This window comes from Dreissena polymorpha, chromosome 7 (genome assembly GCF_020536995.1).
Source record: "Dreissena polymorpha isolate Duluth1 chromosome 7, UMN_Dpol_1.0, whole genome shotgun sequence".
In the NCBI taxonomy this organism is placed as follows: Eukaryota; Metazoa; Mollusca; class Bivalvia; order Myida; family Dreissenidae; genus Dreissena; species Dreissena polymorpha.
Genome location: NC_068361.1, coordinates 61,823,542 through 61,845,895, shown reverse-complemented (window position 1 = coordinate 61,845,895; position 22,354 = coordinate 61,823,542). Strand labels below are relative to the sequence as shown.

The 22,354-nt window shown below is 33.2% G+C and overlaps 1 protein-coding gene and 1 long non-coding RNA gene across 2 annotated transcripts in view; both read right to left on the bottom strand.

The window, feature by feature from the left end:
- Nucleotides 1-1,720: 1,720 nt before the first annotated feature.
- LOC127839761 (uncharacterized) lies at nucleotides 1,721-12,490 on the bottom strand. Its single transcript, XM_052368147.1, has 9 exons — nucleotides 12,276-12,490; nucleotides 9,588-9,656; nucleotides 8,977-9,045; nucleotides 6,730-6,838; nucleotides 6,376-6,419; nucleotides 5,419-5,472; nucleotides 4,895-4,969; nucleotides 3,371-3,406; nucleotides 1,721-1,748 (listed from the first exon to the last, which is right to left on the bottom strand). Exons 1-9 carry the CDS (start codon nucleotides 12,296-12,298, stop codon nucleotides 1,721-1,723), a joined length of 507 nt encoding a protein of 168 aa, XP_052224107.1. The 5' UTR covers nucleotides 12,299-12,490.
- Nucleotides 12,491-12,793: 303 nt separating this feature from the next.
- The window catches only part of LOC127837859 (uncharacterized), an 18,266-nt gene continuing 8,705 nt past the window's right edge, over nucleotides 12,794-22,354 (bottom strand). Inside the window, exons 3-4 of the long non-coding RNA XR_008029504.1 lie at nucleotides 17,897-17,965; nucleotides 12,794-13,376 (exon numbers count right to left, since the gene is read on the bottom strand). This is a non-coding gene — a long non-coding RNA (uncharacterized LOC127837859). The remainder of the gene's footprint in view (nucleotides 13,377-17,896; nucleotides 17,966-22,354) is intronic.

Here is a 22,354-nt window from a genome sequence, read left to right as displayed (position 1 = left end):
CGTGAACTTAAAGGGATCTTTTCACGCTTTGGTAAATTGACAAATTTGAAAAAAGTTGTTTCAGATTCGTAAGTTTTCGTTTTAGTTATGATATTTGTGAGGAAACAGTAATACTGAACATTAACCATGCTCTAATATAGCCATTATATGCATCTTTTGATGATTTTAAAACCTAAAAATTATAAAGCGTTGCAACGCGAAACGATTGAATAATTTGGAGAGTTCTGTTTTTGTCGTTAAATGTTGTGAAACTACAAAGATTGCTTATATAAGGTATAAAATACGTCACGAATGTGTGCTCGGCGGAATAGCTCAGTAGGCTAGAGCGTTTTTACTTCAGGACTCTGGCAGGACTCCAGGGGTCACTGGTTCGAAACCTGCTCCGGGCAATGTTCTTTTCCTTTTTTAATTTTTTTTCTTGCTTTTTTACTGGAGCTTTTACGATCCAATGTTTACATTTATCAATATAAAGCATTTAATGAATAAGTTAAAAAAATGCCAAAATCTGTGAAAAGGCCCCTTTAAGCCGAGTGTGAAGAGAAAAGAACTAATTTCTACAGACACTCAAACGTGTTGAGGTGTGTTCCATCCTAATGGTTTTACGTAACATAATGTCACTATATAAAAAGGGCAGCCTAAACGAAGTAAACACTAACAGAGGTATTAATGTTCTTACTACTTTTGAAAAACTTTTAATAACAATTCTCACTAACCTATTACCCCTATGGGCAGAACGATATCACATGTTTATTGAATCTTATGATGGTTTGGATTGCTTGGATATCATGTCCTTAAATGTGTATGCACGATTTGTATATGTGTTAAAATGTAATATATTGATAAAAATATGGTACAATAACACGAAATAGGCAAGAAAAATTATACAATGAAGAAGAATTTCATAAAATGCAGCAAAGATAAATTAGCGTCCCGAGCCAATTGTAACGAAGATATTTCGTACATAATTTCCTACAATAACCGAAGCATTCGTCTTTTTCGTGTGTTATATGAATAGATATCGTTGCAGGACATTAAAATGATCCGTAAAACAAATATGTGACTTAGTGTCGTATGAACGAATCTGCACAAAAACTAAATTTAGATTCACATCGTACATGCATGCTGGCGAATTCGACTGTAGAGACATTTTCGATTACAGAATTTTATATCTGGCTTATTTCACATTTTCGACACATGTTCTTCTTAACTTTTATTGTAATTTATATTGAAATATATGTATAATAAGTGTTTTACACATTTTATATAAATGCATAAATATTTGACAAAATCGTGCATACACACTTAAGCGTGACATTTATCTTCGTCCTAGAATTGTGACCAGGACCATTGATCTGAGAGACAGGTATTATACATGAGATTTCGACTTATGATTATGGTCAGTTAAGCCATGCTTTTTCAAATCAATCACTAGTTGGCAAACTTATGGCTGAAACACGACACTTCGCAAAGACGCACATGTGTACAGACAGACAGAAGGTAAAGGAGAATGCTTTATGCCGCGTTCTTTAAACTCTGACAAAAATCACGAAGAACAAGAGTAGACAATGTAACGATATTCAATGATCCAAACGTTCGCTTGAGACATAAGGGCGGTTATTTATGGTACGACTTATAAAAATACAAACGTGAAAAAATCTTGGTCGATAATATAATTGCATGCATTTTGAATTTAATCATGAGAATGTAATGAATAAAATACTTACAATGTCCCAAAATGATCCTCCAGTCTGAAATGGGAAGATCAAAAACCAAATTAATAAGCAATTGATTGCTTTTGATGCTGTTAGTAAACATACCAACTGGCACTGAATGCCGCTCGACACCACAAGGAGACACACATCAATCAACATAACACACGACTAAAAACGTGACATTGCAATTTGTAATAAAATCTACACATACGCAGGGCATTTAAGTATTTGATTGGCTATCTGTGTCGCACTATAGTTTGAAAAGACATGTTGTTGTAAAAATCGTGCTGTAGAAGTTTATTTAAGGAACATCTCGTAGTTTTATAAAACGCCAATTTGTTTTTTACGGTAACAGGGGTTGCGCATTAGTTGTATGGATAATGGATTTTGGATATTGGAATACAAGAAGAGATTGAAATCAACTACAGAACATTACAGAAACAGGAAAAATAGAAAACCTTTGCTGTCTTTAAACTGCACAATAGCCATGGAATCTAATTCCAAAGCATAAACACACCTTTTGTATCGCGTGATTGAAATGACCAGGTATGTCGTGAATTAAAGCCGAGTGTGTAGAGCAAGAACTAATTTCTACAGACACTAAAACATTTTTAGAAACAATAAAATAAAAATAAAATTCCATTCGTTGATGCAAGAACGCAATTTAAATCATGTATTACACAATCTTAATTTGAATGCGGTCATATTGAAACTAAAAACTTATTAGAGGCAATATTAAAAAAAATAAACTTATATTGGGAAATGCTGAAAACGTAGCAGGCTTGCATAAAGCGAATGAATCCAAAGACGCTTTTAAACAATATTTTTAATGCATTAATTATCAAGACACCACATTTTTTCACATTGTAAGACACAGTTCTTCATAAGGCAAACAACTTAAATTTAAATAACGTTTGTATTTAGAACTACGCTTACTTAGGAGGAAAACTTAAGGGAAAACTTTTCGAAACTAGTAGCTACCACTGATTTTCATTTTCTAGAAGTGGACGTTCAACTTACATTTCTTTGCACATTTCGAGTTTAATATTTTTTATATAATCATGATTTCGATGTTCAATATTCATATAAAGACGATAATGCAAAAAGTCAAACATTGATTAAATGAAAGAAACCCGTAATGTAAAGTTATTTCAGCCTTTTGAAATGTCGAAACCAGTCCTTACAAATCTACGTTGACAACATGCCGAACTAAATCCAATATAGTTGTTGCTTTTACACATGGCAAATGATGCATTTGTTAAAAACTGCTTTATTTGAACATATGTTGTCTCAAACCCATGATTATCAAAACATACGCCAAAACAATCTTGCATTCTATGTACGAAAAAGATAAGAACTTCCATGTAGTGATCATGTAATCATAGGGTATTGCGGCCAGATTAATAGCACCATTATGTTAACGTTAATTGGTCCGTTTTCAACAAATACCGGTCCGGTTAATTCCATTTTAAACCGTGCTATATTACGTTGTATGAAAGTAAACTTTATAGAATCTTATTATAGGTATTAGCATGATCCAACAAACAACATGCAATGACTAGTACTTTACAAAAGTATTCAATTAAATCAAAAGTCAAGTATGTATGTTTCCGAATGTAAAAAACGTCATAAATAATAATAACGTTGTATATACGTACCTTACATTTGCTAATTTGTCCTGCATAATACCGAAGCTGAAATGTATTATAAGCTTTTTTTATCGCTTGGGTAACATTCTTCAAACAGTATTTATGTTTTAAGGTTAGGTTTTAAAATCAGGGTAATATATTGTGTAACTTCATGAAAGAGATATCTGATGTCCTTGAACATTGTTGATAAATTAAAAACCCTCTACATTACTGTTTCATGGTTGATTTCAATAATTCCATAACATTACAACTTGACATATGTTTGAACATTCAATGAAGTGTCTTTCACCGAATGATTCGTTACATATATCGATCTAGGTTTTATAAACTATACATGGATTGAACTTTTATTTGCACTGTTTTGCCCAGTAGCACAAGAATCTATGAGACGAGAAAAATCTATTTAAACGTATTGATTTACAAACACTGACCCGCCCGACATGGGATTTTTTGTTTTATTTAGTAAATATTGTGTTGTTTTCTTCATGAGACGCACCTTATATGTCAGATTGCTATTGTTTTCAACAAATACAATAAATAAAGAATCAAACAAAGAAATGAATTTTAACCTGCGTGCTTAAAAGGAACCTGTTGAATTATGGGGCGTGTTTAGGTGGTTAACATAATAAAAGTATGATTATATGTTTAATAATTTGTATTCCAAGTTTAGTTTTCACAGTATGAAGTAACATAGATAGGACTTTGTTTTGCAAGCAATCGCCAATATTATTTAAAACTGCTGTGAATTTTACACACTTATAAACTGGTTTATAAAACGCAAAACTCATTCAAAAATCAAATATTAATACATGCACTAAATAGATATTTACCATGTTTTAATCTAGTAAAAAATAATTGCAGAAATAATATCTTTTAAAATGTTTCATATTTTTTCTTGAAGCACATATTGTTTATTGCAACATTTAAATTTTAAGTAAATGAAGGAAACACATATAAAATAAGCAATCATACAATGTAAAGTCTTTATACAACACCGACGCAAACTTTTGACGGATCGATACAAAGCAGTTTTAACGAAGCCATTAAAAATGTTAAAAATACTATACTGAAGTGGCATACCTGTGGCAATTTCACGACATATTGAAATGTATAAACCAGTTACTGTGTAAACGATTCACACGTACATTATTCTGGCGACAGTGACATATTATTGCTTTACAATTCCAATAAGAAACCGTGTGGAGATACATGACCCCAAAAAGAGTCCAACTTATTTCTATAAAGGTCACGTAATTTAACTAGCAATTGCGCTACTCCAGTAGCGTTTATAAACAAGCGCATGCGCAAATAAATTAGTTCACGCACATGGTAATTATTCACAACGATTTAACAATGCCCTTACAACTTTGTTATGCCTCCGTGACACGTCTAACGGCAAGTATATGTTATTTAAAGCTTACATTATGTTTCAAATGAAAATATCGCATAACAGGTCGAAATCCCTCTTAACTTCATAAGTATAGAACCCTAATTATAGTATTAGTAATTCTGTGTATGTTGAAGCGTACTTACATGTGAAATGTTCTACATCTATTGTCATATTCTTCAGGAAAACGAGCTATCGTCTGGAAATGCCCGTTCAGTATCCTATAAATTATTCAAAAAAAGTATATGACCATCCAAATATAATATTACAAAATTGCACATCTCATATCGATTTAAAAATGTGTCTGTGGATTCGGAATGTATTTGATCCAGCCTAAGTCAACACGTTGACACTCTAACAAATAACACGGATTGGTTGAAACCGAAAACTTCCCCATTCAGACTTAGATGTGCTATTCAAGACGTGTACAAGGCTTTCAACATTAAATAAGCAGGGATTTTACCCAAGTGATAACGTACGCACATTATTTTAAATTATGAGCAAATGAACATGTAACTGAAGCGTTTCAATAAAAATACGGTACTTTCCATTTTTAACTAGTTTGTTTAAACGCAGTACCACGAACCGTGAAGATTTGTATTCTGTTGAATATCCTGCGGATGATTAATTCTTATTAATTATAATATCTGATTAAAGCATTCGCACGTACATCATAAGATCCACTGCAGCATTCTGGTATTTGTGAAATTGCTCTGTGGGATTTCTGAAACAAAAAGAAATCCATATCAACGCTGTGTAACCCTCACACATACATGTAATAATACTTTAACATAATATATAACATGTATTGCAATTACAATACACGTTTACATTACCCATAATGCCTCGTCATCAAGAACATAGTTTCAGACCACGTGTGAACAGCCCGCTCAATGCTTTTCAAGCTATCAAATGATACAAAGCAGTCACATTGAACTATTCAGTTAGCATGATACTCACTGATTATTTCATACATACAAAATTATTATACTGAGCTACAGAATAAGCAATGCAAAACGTAATCAAGAGTCTTAGTAAACAATGGTAAACGTTAGTTTCTCACAAACATCGTTAGAACTTCACGATCGCCTTATACGTGATGGGAAAAATTGTCTCTGTTGTTCCTGTGCGCAATAATTAACTTTCGTGGATTTGACAAAAAAATATTTATTTATATTTTAATACAAAAGAACATATGTATTTATTAATATATTGTGAACAAAAATCTTGGTTAATGAAACACCAGTATATAAACATATGTAATGCCTGCTATGTAGTGGAAAAAATTGAATTGTTATTCTGATGCATGTCACCTTTGGTTGATTCCTATGTGAAATTACTTATTATCGTAAATTTAACCAACGCAATTTTTATTAATATTTTTAATATAAAATAATATGTGCATTTATTAAAATATAGTGATGAAAAATCTTGGTTAATTAAACACCAGTATATATCAACATATGTTATTATACCAATGTACCACAAGTATTCACAGTTTGGAAATTGATCCTCCGGAGGTTACTCTTACAATTATTTAAAGCTCAAATTGCTAATTAGTCTCAAGGTTCAGTATATCAAACCTTAGTAATGAATAACACAGACTTTAAGTTAGAAAAAATTATACTCATAGACGTTGTTTCCTATTTCTTCTTCCACCGATGTGTTCGTCTGGAACACAAATAATGACCGCACGATGAATATACCCATTGTCGACTACTTAAACAAAAGCTTGTATTTGTTTATTATTTTATGTAAATACACATAAGAACCATTTATACGTAATTAATATAAACTATAACCCGAGTATTACTATTTCAACCTATTTTCAAATTATTTATATTGTAACCGTTATGCAAACATACCATTTGTGTTAAACTCCATTTGAAAATTAAAAAAAAAATTTCGTCTGGCAATCTTTCTAAGACATAATAAATATGATTACTTTTCCAATGAAAATATATAGATGATAAGTAATTACTTCTGAGCGGTTAAGAGCTGTGGAGCATTCTCGTTCTAGGTTAGATAGTTCTTCGTTAACGTTGCTTGATATTTCTACGAGTTTCTCAACTAACTGTTCAAGACGTTTGCTGTAAACGTAATGTACATATACATTGTATTTGGTAATGTTAAACCATAAGACATTGGGTTAGATCCGTTCAATAAAATCATATTATTGTTTCGATTTCAAACACGTTACAATTTTTAAATAACGTATATGCGTAATATGGAATCAAATCGACAACAAACGCAATATATTCTTAAAATGGTAGTTATGTTTGATCTGTTGATAAATTATTTGTTATTCAATGAAGAACGTATAACAGAGCGTTAAGCAATGTTATAAGACACATATATATCGGCTGATATTATTCTATAATCCATCAACAGATGATACACAACTTATTTGTAGGTGTTATGAGGTTCTAATTATTTTATTGCTTTGTAAAATTAGAGCCCTTCACTTAATTCGATTACAAAAGATTAGCATTCACGTACACATATTCATGTCTATTCAATCGCTCAAGAATTCGATGTAAAAAGGTTAATAAAAAGTCAGTTGATTCAAGATTCCTGCTGCTTAATTATAAAAAGTAAACTGAATTTAACCGCTAAAATATATAGCTTTCCACATAATATTCCTGTTTGATGTTACCGTGTTATCCGGATTGTAATGTATAGAGTTATATTTTTTAAGAAAACTATAATCACAATCACATACAAGATTTGAGTAGTTTAAGCAATTATCGGCGCTCTGCGGGTCAGTGACCAAACTCTTACTAAAAGGGCCACTGTATAATCTTAAAATGCCAAATGCGCAAATCATTTACCGTGCACACATTGAAAATAATAGGTGTCTTTGTTTGACTATTAATTGAAGAGTAATTCGCCATCTTAACAAACTAATGACCATCATTAGTATCCTCATATCCCTCCTCCTTCTCATCATCGTCGTATCATCCTTATCCTCATTATTGACTTCATCCTCATCATAATCGACCACATACGCATTATATCAGTATTGAGATTATCATCATCGATATTATAAAAATACTCGTCATCATTTTCGCCAGTATCATAATTATCACTGCTATCAATTTAGCACAACCAAAACGTTAATTCCGTAAGAGCGAAACGCAAAAGGAGAACTTCAGTACTTGTTATTTTGTCCTTTTTCAGTCACAAAAAAATACGATTAAAATAATACATTATGCAAATTTCCATTTTCATTGAAGTGCAATTCTTTGAAAAAAAGGCAATTTGTAAATACTTTTTACCAGCATAAGAACGGATTCTGGGTATGGTCGTTAACTAAAGCCATATTTCGGTAAATGCGCATAAAGAAAATTATATGTTCATATTCGATAACTACGATATAACGCGCCACTAACAAAACAACAGCTCGCCACACTAGTGATAAATAGCCACAAAGGCCGCATTTAGTAATGTGTATCAATTAATACAAGAAACAATAACATATTTGACCATGAGATATGGCCAGTTGTATTATTGTTCTTGCGGTTCAGAAACAAACATGTAGTTATTTTACTACATAAGCCTATACATAAACTCTAACCCCACTCTTTCCCTGGGTGTTCCCAGTTTTGACTAAATTGTCATGAGTTGATGAAAGCAAAAAGAGGACCGCTATAATAACTGCTACATAACCACATATAACTTATCTGGATATGCTGAGTTCAGATAAGTTTAGTTATTGTAAAAAAAGGTACACACAAATAATTGTACAAACGAAATTGAAAAATAGGCAGACCTTTTTTACATAGGGTGATAAAAATCTCACATACATAACGACATATCATCAGCAGTAATCCAACTAATGTTTGATAATGAACATTTAAACGTGACGAAGAGACTCACTGGAAACAATTGTATCCGAGTCTAGACACACATACACATAGACAGACGGCCATGGTGAATCCAGTATTGACCTCCCTACTTTGAATCGGGAGCTATACACACTTGTCTTTATGAAGTGATATGACATAACTTTAAGTAGCTATATTATTTAATAAATTAGTTATATAAATCCTTTTGTGTGAAGTGAGTCGTAAAAAATAATCAAGAAATCGTTATAGTGTGCATAAGAATTGACATTTGATGCGAGTTTTAGGACGCCTGAATAATACACAATACATGCAAGTTATAATGGTTTGCTTATACATATATTGCTTGTGATGTCTTTCTTGTCATAGCCAAAAAGGCTCACCGGGTTTCACTGCCATATGCTCGAGATTCGGAATCGTCCATCTGCCACCCAACTATCATTTGCAACTTGCTGTAATAAAGTATCGTTATGTATTCGACTACTCATATATCTATTTTAATAATAAGCGCTTAAGTAACTTCCCACATGTCTAATAAACATGAATCGGCTTCCATAGAATTTTGAAAAAATAATTAAAGTTTGCAAACAATTGCAAAAAAAAGAATATTACTTTTGAAAACATATTTCTATCTGTTTTGTCGTTTTTAATTGACCTTCATGAACTGCATTAACGTTAGGACGGATCTGCGATTATTGCTTACACATTTTAACATAAATGTTATATTATTCGTGAATAATTAACAAGATCTAGCAAATACAACATATATATTTATATAACAATTTGTGTGCATCATAAATATATTTTTTTAACTAATAAGTGCATAAAACAATTCATATCATATGGCAGTAATAAATCTGACTGTACTGTTACTACATTCAGTTCCATTGTATAATCTATCTTTGATTCAATTATACAAACATGAACTCATTTAGCTACTTATGACGACTTGCAATATGATCATTTTTATGCACTAAATTTGCAAATCGCCTACTATATCATGTCCCTTATGTCGCCTCGATGTTTCTGAAGTATTTCAACTTCACTCTCCGATTTCTTCAATCTGAAAATTATACAAACAAAGTTATAATAATTGAAGACAACCAAAACAACAAGAATATCAGTGAAACTGATGGATTCTCCCCGATGATGCTATGTCAATCTATGTGTTAATAACCACCTAAAAAAATCTTTCATTGGCCTCGATGACCTTGACATTGACCCCAGTGACATCAAACCTCATCAAAAGGTGGAGGCCCATGCAAGGTACCTACATGCCAAATATGAAAGAGATCGGTAAAGTATTGCAGGTGCTATGAGAAACTGTAACAAAAGTGTTACGGAAAAATATATTATTAGCCTCGGTGACCTTGACCCATATACCTCAAACCTCATCAAAAGGTAGAGGTCCGTGCAAGGTACCCACATGCCAAATATGAAAGAGATCGGTAAAGTATTGAAGGTGCAATGAGAAACTGTAACAAAAGTGTGACGGAAAAATCTATTATTAGCCTCGGTGACCTTGACCCCAGTGATCTTAAACCTCATCAAACCTCATCAAAAGGTAGAGGTCCATGCAAGGAAGCTACATGCCAAATATGAAAGAGATCGGTGAAGTATTGAAGGTGCTATGAGAAACTGTAACAAAAGTGTGACGTAAAAATCTATTATTAGCCTCGGTGACCTTGAACTTGACCCTAATGGCCTCAAACCTCATCAAAAGGTAGAGGTCCATGCAAGGTACCTACACGCCAAATATGAAAGAGATCGGTAAAGTATTGAAGGTGCTATGAGAAACTGTAACACAAGTGTGACGGAAGGAAGGAAGGAAGGAAGGAAGGAAGGAAGGAAGGAAGGAAGGAAGGAAGGAAGGAAGGAAGGAAGGAAAGGAAGGAAGGAAGGAAGGAAGGAAGGAAGGAAGGAAGGAAGGAAGGAAGGAAGGAAGGAAGGAAGGAGGGAGGAAGGAAGGAAGGAGGAGAGGAGGGAGGGGAAGGGAGGGAGCTTTCTGGGAGGAGGGAGGGAGGGAGGGAGGGGGGAGGGAGGGAAGGGAGGGAGGGAGGGAGGGGGGAGGGAGGGAGGGGGGGAGGGAGGGAGGGAGGGGGAGGGAGGGAGGGAGGGAGGAAGGGGGGAGGGAGGGAGGGAGGAAGGGAAGGGAGGGAGGAAGGAAGGAAGGAAGGAACTGGCAACTATATGCTCCCCGAGAATTTCGGGGAAGGAAGGAAGGAAGGAAGGAAGGAGGAAGGAAGGGAAGGAAAGGAAGGAAGGAAGGGAGAGAAAGGGAAGGAAGGAAGGAAGGAGGGAAGGAAGGAGAAGGAAGGAATGAAGGTTCCAGGAAGGAAGGAAGGAAGGAAGGAAGGAAGGAAGGAAGGAAGGAAGGAAGGAAGGAAGGAAGGAAGGAAGGAAGGAGGAAGGAAAGGAAGGAAGGAAGGAAGGAAGGAAACCCTAGCCTGCCGCAGAACCTTCCACCTTCCCCACCCCCCCCTTCTTCCGCCTGCCGTCCTTGCCTGCCTTCCCCCCGCCTTTTCCTCCTTCCTCCCCCTCCCTCCTTCCTTCCTGCCTTCCAAAAAACTGGCAACTGGCAACTATATGCTCCCGAGAATTTTCGGGGAGCATAAAAAAAATACAACGCGTTCTATATTAGCAAGAGACAATTTTGCACATTTCTACGAGGTCGTTTATTTTAGAAAAGGAGGCAAGTTAACTTATATAATTGAACATTTGTTTTTATATTTAAAAAATGAATTGCAGTATTTTGACCGTTGACCCTAGCATTTTGACTCAAAGATGTTTGGTAATCAAATAGTCATTGTAAAAGACGCATTGTCGCTAAAAGATGAACGCCTGTATCTTTTATTTAAGAGACTTCATTGAATAATAAAAATAAGGATTTTATAAGCTCAACTTCGACAAGTTAGACCATGACCTTGTGTTAAGCATCATGTATCTTACACACGACAACCCGTATTACATAGAAGAACATTTTTGCCGATTAATGTTTTAATAATTCAACACATTTCCAAGATATGGGGCGCAAACGCCCCATTTTGGCAATCAAGTGTCGCTTTTTAACGTTTACCCTGAAAGTTCAGTCCTAACATTTGAGCAAAAATGTTATTGCAGTCCGCACATCGTCATATGAAGGTGGACGTTTGTCACGAAATCGATCAACGCATATGGATATGTAATTCGGACACGTTTTGGGGCAAACCAACATACATTCGTGTTATCGGTACAGATTGATTTAAAAATACACCGCATATTGTCTTGTAGTGAGGGTATTACTTTTCATAGAAAATTTCAGACAAAGACACTTTTTCACGGACAAAGTTCATCATACAAAGTCATTACTGTTCACGTTCTACTTTCAATATCTACGTTGATGCATTTATATCACCAAAAAAGGTTTAATTCAGGGAGAAACACAAAATACTGTGTAAGCTTAGATAACTAATATTTATCAAATTTAAAAAAACGCGAAGACGGACTTGATATCATAAGCAATGCCATATATTTATCAATTTATGATTGTTGTTACAATTAACAACTAAGAATGTCTAAATATAGCATAAACATTCTGTGTACTTTCGAACGTTGATAGTATGGTTATGTTTCACGCACACGACGACGCATGTTGTACATAAAAAGGTCCAACAGAAAACATTTGCAAATTCATGTTTAGTACCTAATTCTCAAATTAGATTCCATGTAATCAGTCCACTGTTTGATAGATTGTCCAGCCTGTAATGGTCTTTACAAAATATAAACATACATAGGTTAACACTCTACAATACATATAAAACAAATAAACGTGCATAAGAGTCAAAACGTTAAGACGTAGCTTTATTATTAATGTTCGGTTCGCACCTTGAAATATAATATAGATTCCCGTTGCAAGTAACATCCTCAATGTTATATATTGAAAAATACTATTTTTCTATCAATTTTAGAGTTTTTTACATCCATTGACTTTATACCTTAGATTAATACTGTTTTGTTTTGTTTTGTATATTGGAAATGAAAGGAAACCACGAACAAGCAAACATATACGTAATTTGTAAATGAATTACCAGCATAAATCTATATAAATTGCATATTGTTTTGTAGAAGTCTTACTTTGAATTAGGTAAAAGCGGTAAATGATAACAAAATAAAATTAAAAATGAGTAGTACTCAGGTTCCATTTCTCCACTTGCTGCGTCTTCCTCTCCACTGCTCGGCTTACACGTAATAACGAAATAAATAACGTATGTTTCACAATAAGCATTTGTTTATAACCAAATGATAGTTCAATAGTTTGAATGAAATCAATATATGTCTCAATATGAAGTGCATTAATGCATGTTTTTTTTGGATCACTTATATATTTACGTTATCATTTTAAAATTATACTTTTTTAAATGGGTCGCTCAACTACATTTTCTAGAACCTCAAATATGTCCGAATCAAACATTGTATGGTTAATGCAACATCTTATCATACAATTTATAATGCGAATAGCGTTTATTGGATTGAATCTTTTTACAAATTATATAATGCATGATTATATCCGATTTAGGAACATACTTATACGTTCAGCCTTTGTATAAAATAGCGTGTTTTGTGTGTTAACCTACTACATCGATTAATCAACGAACATGAACACAGCTACAGCGAATACATTATTACCTCAAAACAGGGACCAACAGGGCACGATTCTGTTTCGATGTACTTCAGTTGATCCCTTAAAAGGCCACACTGCATCTCTAATTGAACGTCTTTCTCAGCTATTGGTTTTAGTAGATCGCTGCAATTATAAAAATCATAAAATCACAATCACGTGTGTTGTTAAGGCATGCATATAAAATATATCATATTCACTAGAGTTTATAGGTTTGTGTAATAGCATACAGTTTTGAAATGTGACATGGACACAAAAAGCAAGTACAAACTCATTTAAAATCACATGTTTTAATATTTAAAGAGACGTTATGGTAAAATTGTAGTTAAAAACTTTTTTTTAAATAACACAATTCCAATTTTTGTTTCATCAGAACAAAGGTTGTTAAAGTATTTTTTGCAAACAGTTCTTCGAAAAAAAAAAATCAAAATGTTCATATCGTCAGTAAGTTTGCTTATCTGGTATAGTAAGTGGCGTTCCGCTGCTTAAAACTTTGTGTGATAGACAGGCTCCCTAGTTGTGCATGATATGGATAGTATTACGAAACAATAAAAAACTGTAGTTTACTTTAGGCATTCTATAGAAATGTACACAATCTCAACTTCTGTATATAGCTACTTAGATGGAACCAAAGAATGCGTTCGTCTCAAACATGCACATCGGATCACATAATTATTGTACAAAAGTGAAAAAAATATCTTTTAAATTATTAATAAATTGGTATAGATTAGATTTGTACATGTACGCAAAAGGATGCCATTTCGTATTTAAAATGTTATCATAATTTGGTAGGTACAATTATCTGTTTTGGACAACTGACGGTCTAAAACTTTTATATGGCAAGTTTTTAATGAGCACAAATACAACATTAATTCGTAAATTGAACATGAAGAAGATCTTAATGGAAATGGTTTTGATAATTAAATCGGGAAAATATTTTCTGATTTTTTTTAAAGAAAATATACTATGAAAGAAAAATTGTGTGTCTAATATTAATGTTGAAAATGCGTAAAAAATAAATGGCAATATATTTTATAATTTATATCCAAGTGATGTTTTATTCCTTAAAGCGACCTTTTCACGTTTTGGTAAATTGACAAAAATAAATAAAAAAGTGTTTGAGATTCGCACATTTTCGTTGTATTTATGATATTTGTGAGGAACTAGTAATATTGAACATTTGCCTTGCTCTAAAATATCCATTATAGGCATATTTTGATGATTTTAAAACTTGAATATTATAAAGCGTTGCAACGCGAAACGACTTAATAATTTGGAGAGGTCTTTTGTTGTCGTTATTTTTTATTACACTACGAGAATTGCTTATATACAGATTAAAATACATCGGACAGTGTATGAGAACGGATGGCCGAGTGGTCTAAGCGTAAGACTTTTACTCCAGAGGTAATTGGTTCGAGCCCAGTTGATGTTTACTTTTTTCTTAAATTGTATTCTTGTTTTTTACTGGAGCTATTAACATTCAATGTTTACTTTTTTTAATATAAAGCATGTAATGACAAACTTCAAACATGCCAAAATCTGTGAAAAGGTCCCTTCAAACAAACACAAAAGTATCATGTTTCCCAAACACTATTCTTAAAATTATGTGCCAATGAACAATTTATGTAAGATATATATATACATACATGTACATTGATAACTTTTCATGTATACGCACAAGAATATTGGATTTACATTTATCAAGTAACGAATGATGCAATATAGCTTCTAGTATTTGTCACCAAGTAATATAAATTTGCACGAAAGCGCACGAAAGTTGCAGTTTGTTGGTAACAAATAGTACAATCGTAAAGGATGTGTTAATTGTGCTTTCAATACAGCAACATATTGGTTTTGTGTTTACGCAGTAGTTCTTATCGCCGTTTATATTATCCATGTTTCCATATTTCCAGTCTCTAATTGTTGTTATTGGTAGCAACCTCTAATTGTATTCTTGAAACCCGTTTGTCTCACTCTTTTTTTAACTGATTCCTTGCCATAATACAAGACAGAATGCATACATAGGGATCTATCCTATCAGTGCAGTTGAACTTTCACTACGTTTAAATATCCATGGGCGTATAGTTTATGTTGACATAGTTGGTGTTAAGATTGTTTTAGGAGTAGAGCCAAGTTCATACTTGTTTAAATCATACCCCTAACTAATTTGAAATGATGCTTTAATCTTTATATATTGGATTTACTGTACTATATATGTTTTTCATTTTTTAAGGTCTTTATATGAACGTCTCAGAATTCATTGCTAATCGCTAGCCTCGAGAATATTTTAAAAAATAAAAACACATTCGACGCATACATGCAATTTTACATATTGAACAATTAAGATTGTTTCCTGATTGATGGCTTCATGTGTGTGTTTTGCGATACATGGTGGCCAGAGTTTTAAAGTTAGGCTAGACATCACGTTGGTTTAATCCTCCGATTAACTCATTAAACGTTCCAAGCCGGTGACCGTAGCTTAAATGATGTAACTATTGCTCAGTTCGGCGAAATTCCTGTATCGTGTAATACAAGCTGACGGTAACATGCATAACAATTCTAATAATGTCCCTTAGGTTCATTATTGCTATGTTTATAAAAGAAAATGTGTTTAAAGCGAGTATGTACGATTTTGTCAAATATTTATAAATTTATATAAAATGTGCAAACAACTTATTATAAACATATATTTCAATATAAATTAAAATAAAAGTTAAGAAGAACATGTGTCGAAAACTGCTAAATAAGCCAGATATTTAATTCTAAAATCGAAAATGTCTGTACAGTAGAATTCGCCAGCATGTATATCATGCATGTGCGATGTGAATTTAAATTTAATGTTACGTCATTTAAATTTCCTGCAACGATATATCTTCATACGATACACGAACACTATCTCCGATCCTAATAGAAAGACGAATGATTCGGTTATTGTAGGAAAATATGTACGAAATATCTTCGTCACAATCGGCTCTGGGCGTTAATTTGTCTCTGCTGCATTTTATGAAATTCGTCTTCAGTGTATAATTTGTCTTGCCTATTTTGTGTTATCGTAACCTATTTTTATCAAAATATTACAATTTAACACATATACAAATCGTGCATACTCACTTTAATAATTTTGAAGCCAGTGGTGATGTTTATTTAAGTAGCTCATTAAGAAATAATCCCGACACAAATATTCTTGGAGTTAGAAGGTGACAAAACTACAACACCATTGGGTACTCATCGACCAAAACAAATTTAACCCGTATTTTATAGTCATACACAGACATATATACACTTATATAAACACATTAAACTTATCTCGAACAATCTTCTAGTAGCCATGATAAGTCAAATTTAAAACAAATGAGGGTAAACCTTCCAGTTCTGTAAAATTACAAGTTTCCCATCACTTGAAGAAGTATCATCCTCGAACAGTGTTTAAAATTCATATAAACTAGAAAATTACAATTGCTTAAAGGCTCGAACCAAACATGTATTAAAGTATTCCCTATATGCGTACCCAGTATTATTTGGATTGGATTCGACCCGTAATAGTTATTGGCTGCAAAACAATGCAGCAATTGTATCTAAAAAAAATGCCATATATCCGTTAACTTTTTTCTCGAATCGATTTTCACCGGAATGTTACGATATTACCAATGTGTGACTACACTTATTTAAACATCTAAACATATTAGTTGGACATTACAAATGCAACACTATGAGAAACAAGACCAATCAACAGGAAGGACACCATATATCACACTTTCCCTTACTAATAAAAACTGTATGTTATGTGTGGATATAGATATGCTACCCGAATATATACAATTATCTTGCAGCAGAAGTTTCATAAAGGTCCAGTTGTTTATTGTAATGAATATACCATTCATTGGCATATACACTGCCGTATCCATCATTAAACTTATAACTAGCTGTGTTGTTTTAATGCATATGTAAAAACACGTATGTATATATTTAAGATACATAATATATTTTGCATCGCAAATACAAAAAGCCAGTGAGCCTCGTGGTAGTATAATAATGTTACATAAGCCTTCTTCGATTTTAGATGTTATGTAAAACTTCTATTCAGGTCTGTTCTTCCAATGCAAAATATCTATCAGACGCAAGATTACCAAAATACACATGTGTAATGTCAACCAAACCACTCTGTCATGTTTCGCATACGTGAGTATAGTCCTTATTTCCAAGTTAAATATTAATTATTCTACAACTCCCCACACTTGTATTAATATAACGTTAATCAGAATCATGATATTGGTGTTAACTTTAGTCTACTATAATGTATATATTCTCCACATTGAATTAAGTGAACTATGTTGGTAAGGTTGTTGTTGAAAGTTGAGCTTAACATTTCGGAAGGATTAAACATAAATTATATGCCGATTACATTTATATTTCTGTACGCATCAAGTGTAACGAGAAATTAATAATAAGACTGTATTGTAATATTTTGTTTATAAAATAGTCTATTCTATAAAGCTGGGGCGATTCAATTCGAGCTAAACAGTGGTATATGTGTGTAAGGCAAACGTCGCGTTTGGCAATGGTACGCAGATCGAAATAAATAGTTAATTTCCAAGGTAATTAGATAACATATGCATCGTCTACCAAGATAATTATAATAAACAAACCTTAGCTCATTGTCTTCGCCTCGCTCAGAACAGTCCGCCTGCATAATAACCATCGCTTGTTTTAGATTCCTGAAAGGAAAACAACTTAAACAAACAGTGCAAATTATGCTTCTTGTTTAAAATAGATGATCAACAGCTTACTTAAACACATTAATGTATTTGTTTTGAAGACAACGGCATTGAAATAAATATTCAGATAGGGTACGTGCCGAAAGACTTAATCAAGTTGAGTTTCGACTGTTTTTGACGATTGATATTGAGCACGCGCATGGCCCTTATACACGCACAACTGCTAGAACAACCAGATTTTGAGAATGCACATGTCAAGGAATACCGTTTTCTCCGCCCAATAAGTCTAAAAAAACTCGCATTGGCATTTTCTGGTACATTAGATACATATCTAATGTAATGTAAAGGCACTGTAAATGTTAATTTCGTATACGACATCGGCTATCTGGATCATCAAAATTTTCTTTTCATTAGGAATTTTATTGTAAGCCTGTTTTGGTGTAGCTGCTTTTTGTTATTGCTTACGAGTATTTGAAAATGTTGTTGTTCCTCCAGACATTTGTATTAATATTTTTTTGGATTGCTGTTTTTTCTTGAAGAAATTCCTTCAGGATAATGTAATTTTAGTGCATGTTCAATTGTTTTCAGAACAATTTCTCATGATAAAGGGACAAGTACAAACAATGCAAAGACGGGCTAATCTTTTACCCGATTACTATACCGTGTGTGACCAGAACATGAAGTATGAATATGATTTAGCATTGGGAATGTATTTTAACAACTTGAACATGCATTGTATTTCCTACAGATTGTGTACTGTGTTTTAAGCTTTCTGTGATCCATCCATCAAGTATTTTTGTAAAAATCATATTTTGTCGTGTGAATATACTCAGCACATTTGATGATGTAGATTAGTAGTTTTTTTGCGTCCCAGGTAAGTTTTATGAAACATAGTTTTATTGAAATTATAGTTTTACATTGGTCTATTTTCAGTACTCGTTTTACAAGAGCATGATAGAGGACAGACTGTACATATAACCTCGAAGCGGGCATTAAACCCTTTAAATACAGACACCAACTCAGACACATTTCACTTCACAAGGTAACTAGTAAACTTGAAATTAGCCAGAATTGGTTAAGCCACATTATATCTGTTCTATGTACGTTCTTTGAGGTAACCGATAGGAACTTTAATTTTTATTACTTCATCGCGATATCGAGTCTTTAATATACCCCAACATTGATTGTCCCATCGATGGCAGCTTCCAAGTCTATATTAAACCATCTTGCTATTTTGACTTTAAATGTCGTGTCCAAAACATATTTGATACGTATTTGACGTTATTATATGTCTGATATGGCTTATTTTCAGTACTAATTCACACTTGTATAGCTTTTTTTTAGCAAAGTACTAAAGAAAAACTTACCTGCGGTCATGCTGGCCTAAACATTATATTGCCACTGTAATGAAGTTATATTATCTTTACCTTGAAAATAACGCCATGAGCAATCGATTTTTTGTCAACCAAAATGCGTCCACATGAACAACTGGTACTTAAACAGTGCTAATTAGTGTGATACCCGTGATATTATTGTTAGTCTGTGTTAAATTTCAATTGACGGAAATCGCGAAATGACCTATCTCCACACTCAGACCAACCAGAGGAAAACGGTTGATACTCGCTGAAACCGCTTCCGGCTGGTCCTATGATAGGTGTCATCCGATTAAAAACAGGTAAGTAATAAGAAAGATGTACCTGTTTGAAAAGTCGATTTCTCGATCGAATCGAGACATCGGCGGCCATTCGTCTAAATTCTGACACCGTTATTCCCCGCATTGATGATGCTTTGTTTCAAGTATTTGGTAAATCGTGGTTGGTATTTTAATAGTTTAATTTCCTTATGATCTTGTATTATCTAAAGTATGTTGACGGTTATGTATGTCTAGCGAATTAATCAAACAAGAACACACAAGTCTCAATAACAATATACTCACACCATCGCAAGTCATATTAAAAAAGCAATATAAGAGATAAACAATGATAATTTGATTAAACTGCAGTTCGGTTATTTAATTAATAATATGCATTAGAGCACAATAAAAACTACTTGTTGAGGCACGATGCCATGAACAACAGACGCAGATTATTATGTTGACACACTTTTTTATTTAGCTCAAATGCTCAAATTCATAATCAACCCATGTCATGACGTACGACCTCAGACATTTCCGATAAAATTTGCTGAGGTCTGGTATCAGTTCCGAAACTGGCGAACCTTGTGTCCGAAAAACATCGACAGGTCAAACTTTGTTTTAGTTTGAAACGAAAATGAATATTTTAAATAAAAGTGTACTCGTCTATGTGTATTTTACTTCGCTTGATGATGTTTTCAATAAACTAGAACGGTTTACTGCCAACCAGTCAAGCGAACTTGCATACTTTTCTGTTTACATTATAAACTCCTAGTGCTTTTTTCAGAACCAGTAAAACGCTGCGCAGTGTTTTGTGACGTAAGCGAAAAACAACAGTTTTGTAGTGGTTGAACAAGTTTTTGGTATTCAACCTGTGTGATTATCGTAAAACTAAAACGGCGTTACACAAATACTTGTAATGTGTAAAATATTTGAACATATTTCTTTAAATTAAAGGTTTGTTCACTTGTTATAAAAAAACGGCCTACTTCTTTAATGAAATTAATGTATGTTTAATTGTTAAAATAGACATACATTCAAAAAGGTATCTTCACCTGTGCAGTAAAAGAAGAACAAGATCCAGTAAAATCGGGTGAGGTCCGGTAACTTAAACAAATTACAGGCCCTCTTGCACTGTCAGAATTGTTTGTCTGTCGCATGTATTGGTGACATAATTATATTTCTCATTAAAATGATGGAACAACATAAATATTATTTATTACGCAACAAAAGTATATATTTATAATGTGACCCGTCGCCTCCTAAATAGCAACCGAACTATGTTTAATGATCTTTCTTTAAATCCCTTACCTAAAGCCTCCTTATTAATAACAATTATATTGGCGTGATTGTAAGATTCTCTTATGCAGTTGGTTTTTATTCAATGAAATAATACGTTTCTACATCATCTAGTCCCGACATTGTTCCAATACCATCGAAAGCGACCCGAAAGTGTTTTGACATTGTCAAACCAGCTTTCCAATATCCCCGACGGAATACGGTATTTGGAATTATGTGTTTGTTTAGCAAGAGCAAACGCAAACCTAATGAACTGATTTAACCGTTTAAACATGTGAAAGACAGGAAGCCTTTAGGCAAGCTTTGCCTTGTGTCCCTTCTTTATATTACCCCACCCCATTCACAAATGCATATTTCATGTCAGCTGTTTTCATTTGGTTTAGTACACATTTAAATAACTTTAACAGTTCAATTAGATAAACCATAACATACACAGATTTAAGTCTTACAAATATCCGAAAATTAACCAAAGTACATTTACATAGTTTACTTAAATATTTTAACCAACAGACAATCATACAAATCGACCGACAGACCACTATTTAACAATTTGCAATAATACTGGTATATCGTTTAATGTATAACTACGTTGCATCAAACTTTAACTCCATCTACAACTCATGTATTAAATGACAACTAGAAATAAACACCGATCTTATAACAAACAATACCCCGGACACGAGTTAAAAAAAGCAACTTTTAGTACATATCATAGTTATTTATTATAGCGATAAGTAGAACTTAAAACGTGTGTTCTGTATAGCATTTATAAGCAAAAGATTGATTACATTTATTCAATATGTTAAAAACCTTTTAAAATTCTGACTTTAAGAAGTTAGGACCGGTGCACTGTCCGTGAAGATTTATAAGGCGGTGTTTTCACAGTTCATGTACAACATTCGGAATATGATGTAAACGACTTTCTTTAAAATTTGGCACGATGTATTAATACCAATCCTTTTAAAACTGTATTATTATCGGAATAAATCTAACACAATGTTTACTAACTTTTATTCCAATTTATATACTTTTATACGGTGACACCTCTTACATATTGTTATTAGTATGCCTTTTGTTTGTTACATTATGTTCTCATTGTTGTTTAGAAACAGCTGTGGTGGTTTCTTAAAAAAAGGTAGTTATAACATAAGTAGAACGGTTGAAAATCACGCTCGCAGTTTCGCGATTCGTTCATTACCATTGATTTTTGTCGATCGACCGTAATGTGCAGTTCTCTGGGTGAGTGGACTCGAATAAACCTTGGATAAATGTTACACTCGAGATTATTTCGAAAAATAAATTTATGTATGCGCCATTGTGCCAATTAAAATGAAATTTTAAGTATGTCCATCAATAGTTTCGATGAATTGTTTGTTAGTGACCTTCGTTGAAGTGTTAGTATATTCAGTACATTCTGGTTACGTAGTCCTTATGAAGGAGGTCCAGTAGATGACTAT

Coding starts and splice junctions, on each gene's coding strand:
- LOC127839761 (XM_052368147.1), bottom strand. CDS start 12,298: ATGGAATCTAATTTGAGAATTAG. Junction 5,473..6,375: donor ATAGGAAACAACGTCTATGA/GTATAATTTTTT, acceptor TTTTTGTTTCAG/AAATCCCACAGAGCAATTTC. Junction 1,749..3,370: donor GACAAATTAGCAAATGTAAG/GTACGTATATAC, acceptor TTCCCATTTCAG/ACTGGAGGATCATTTTGGGA.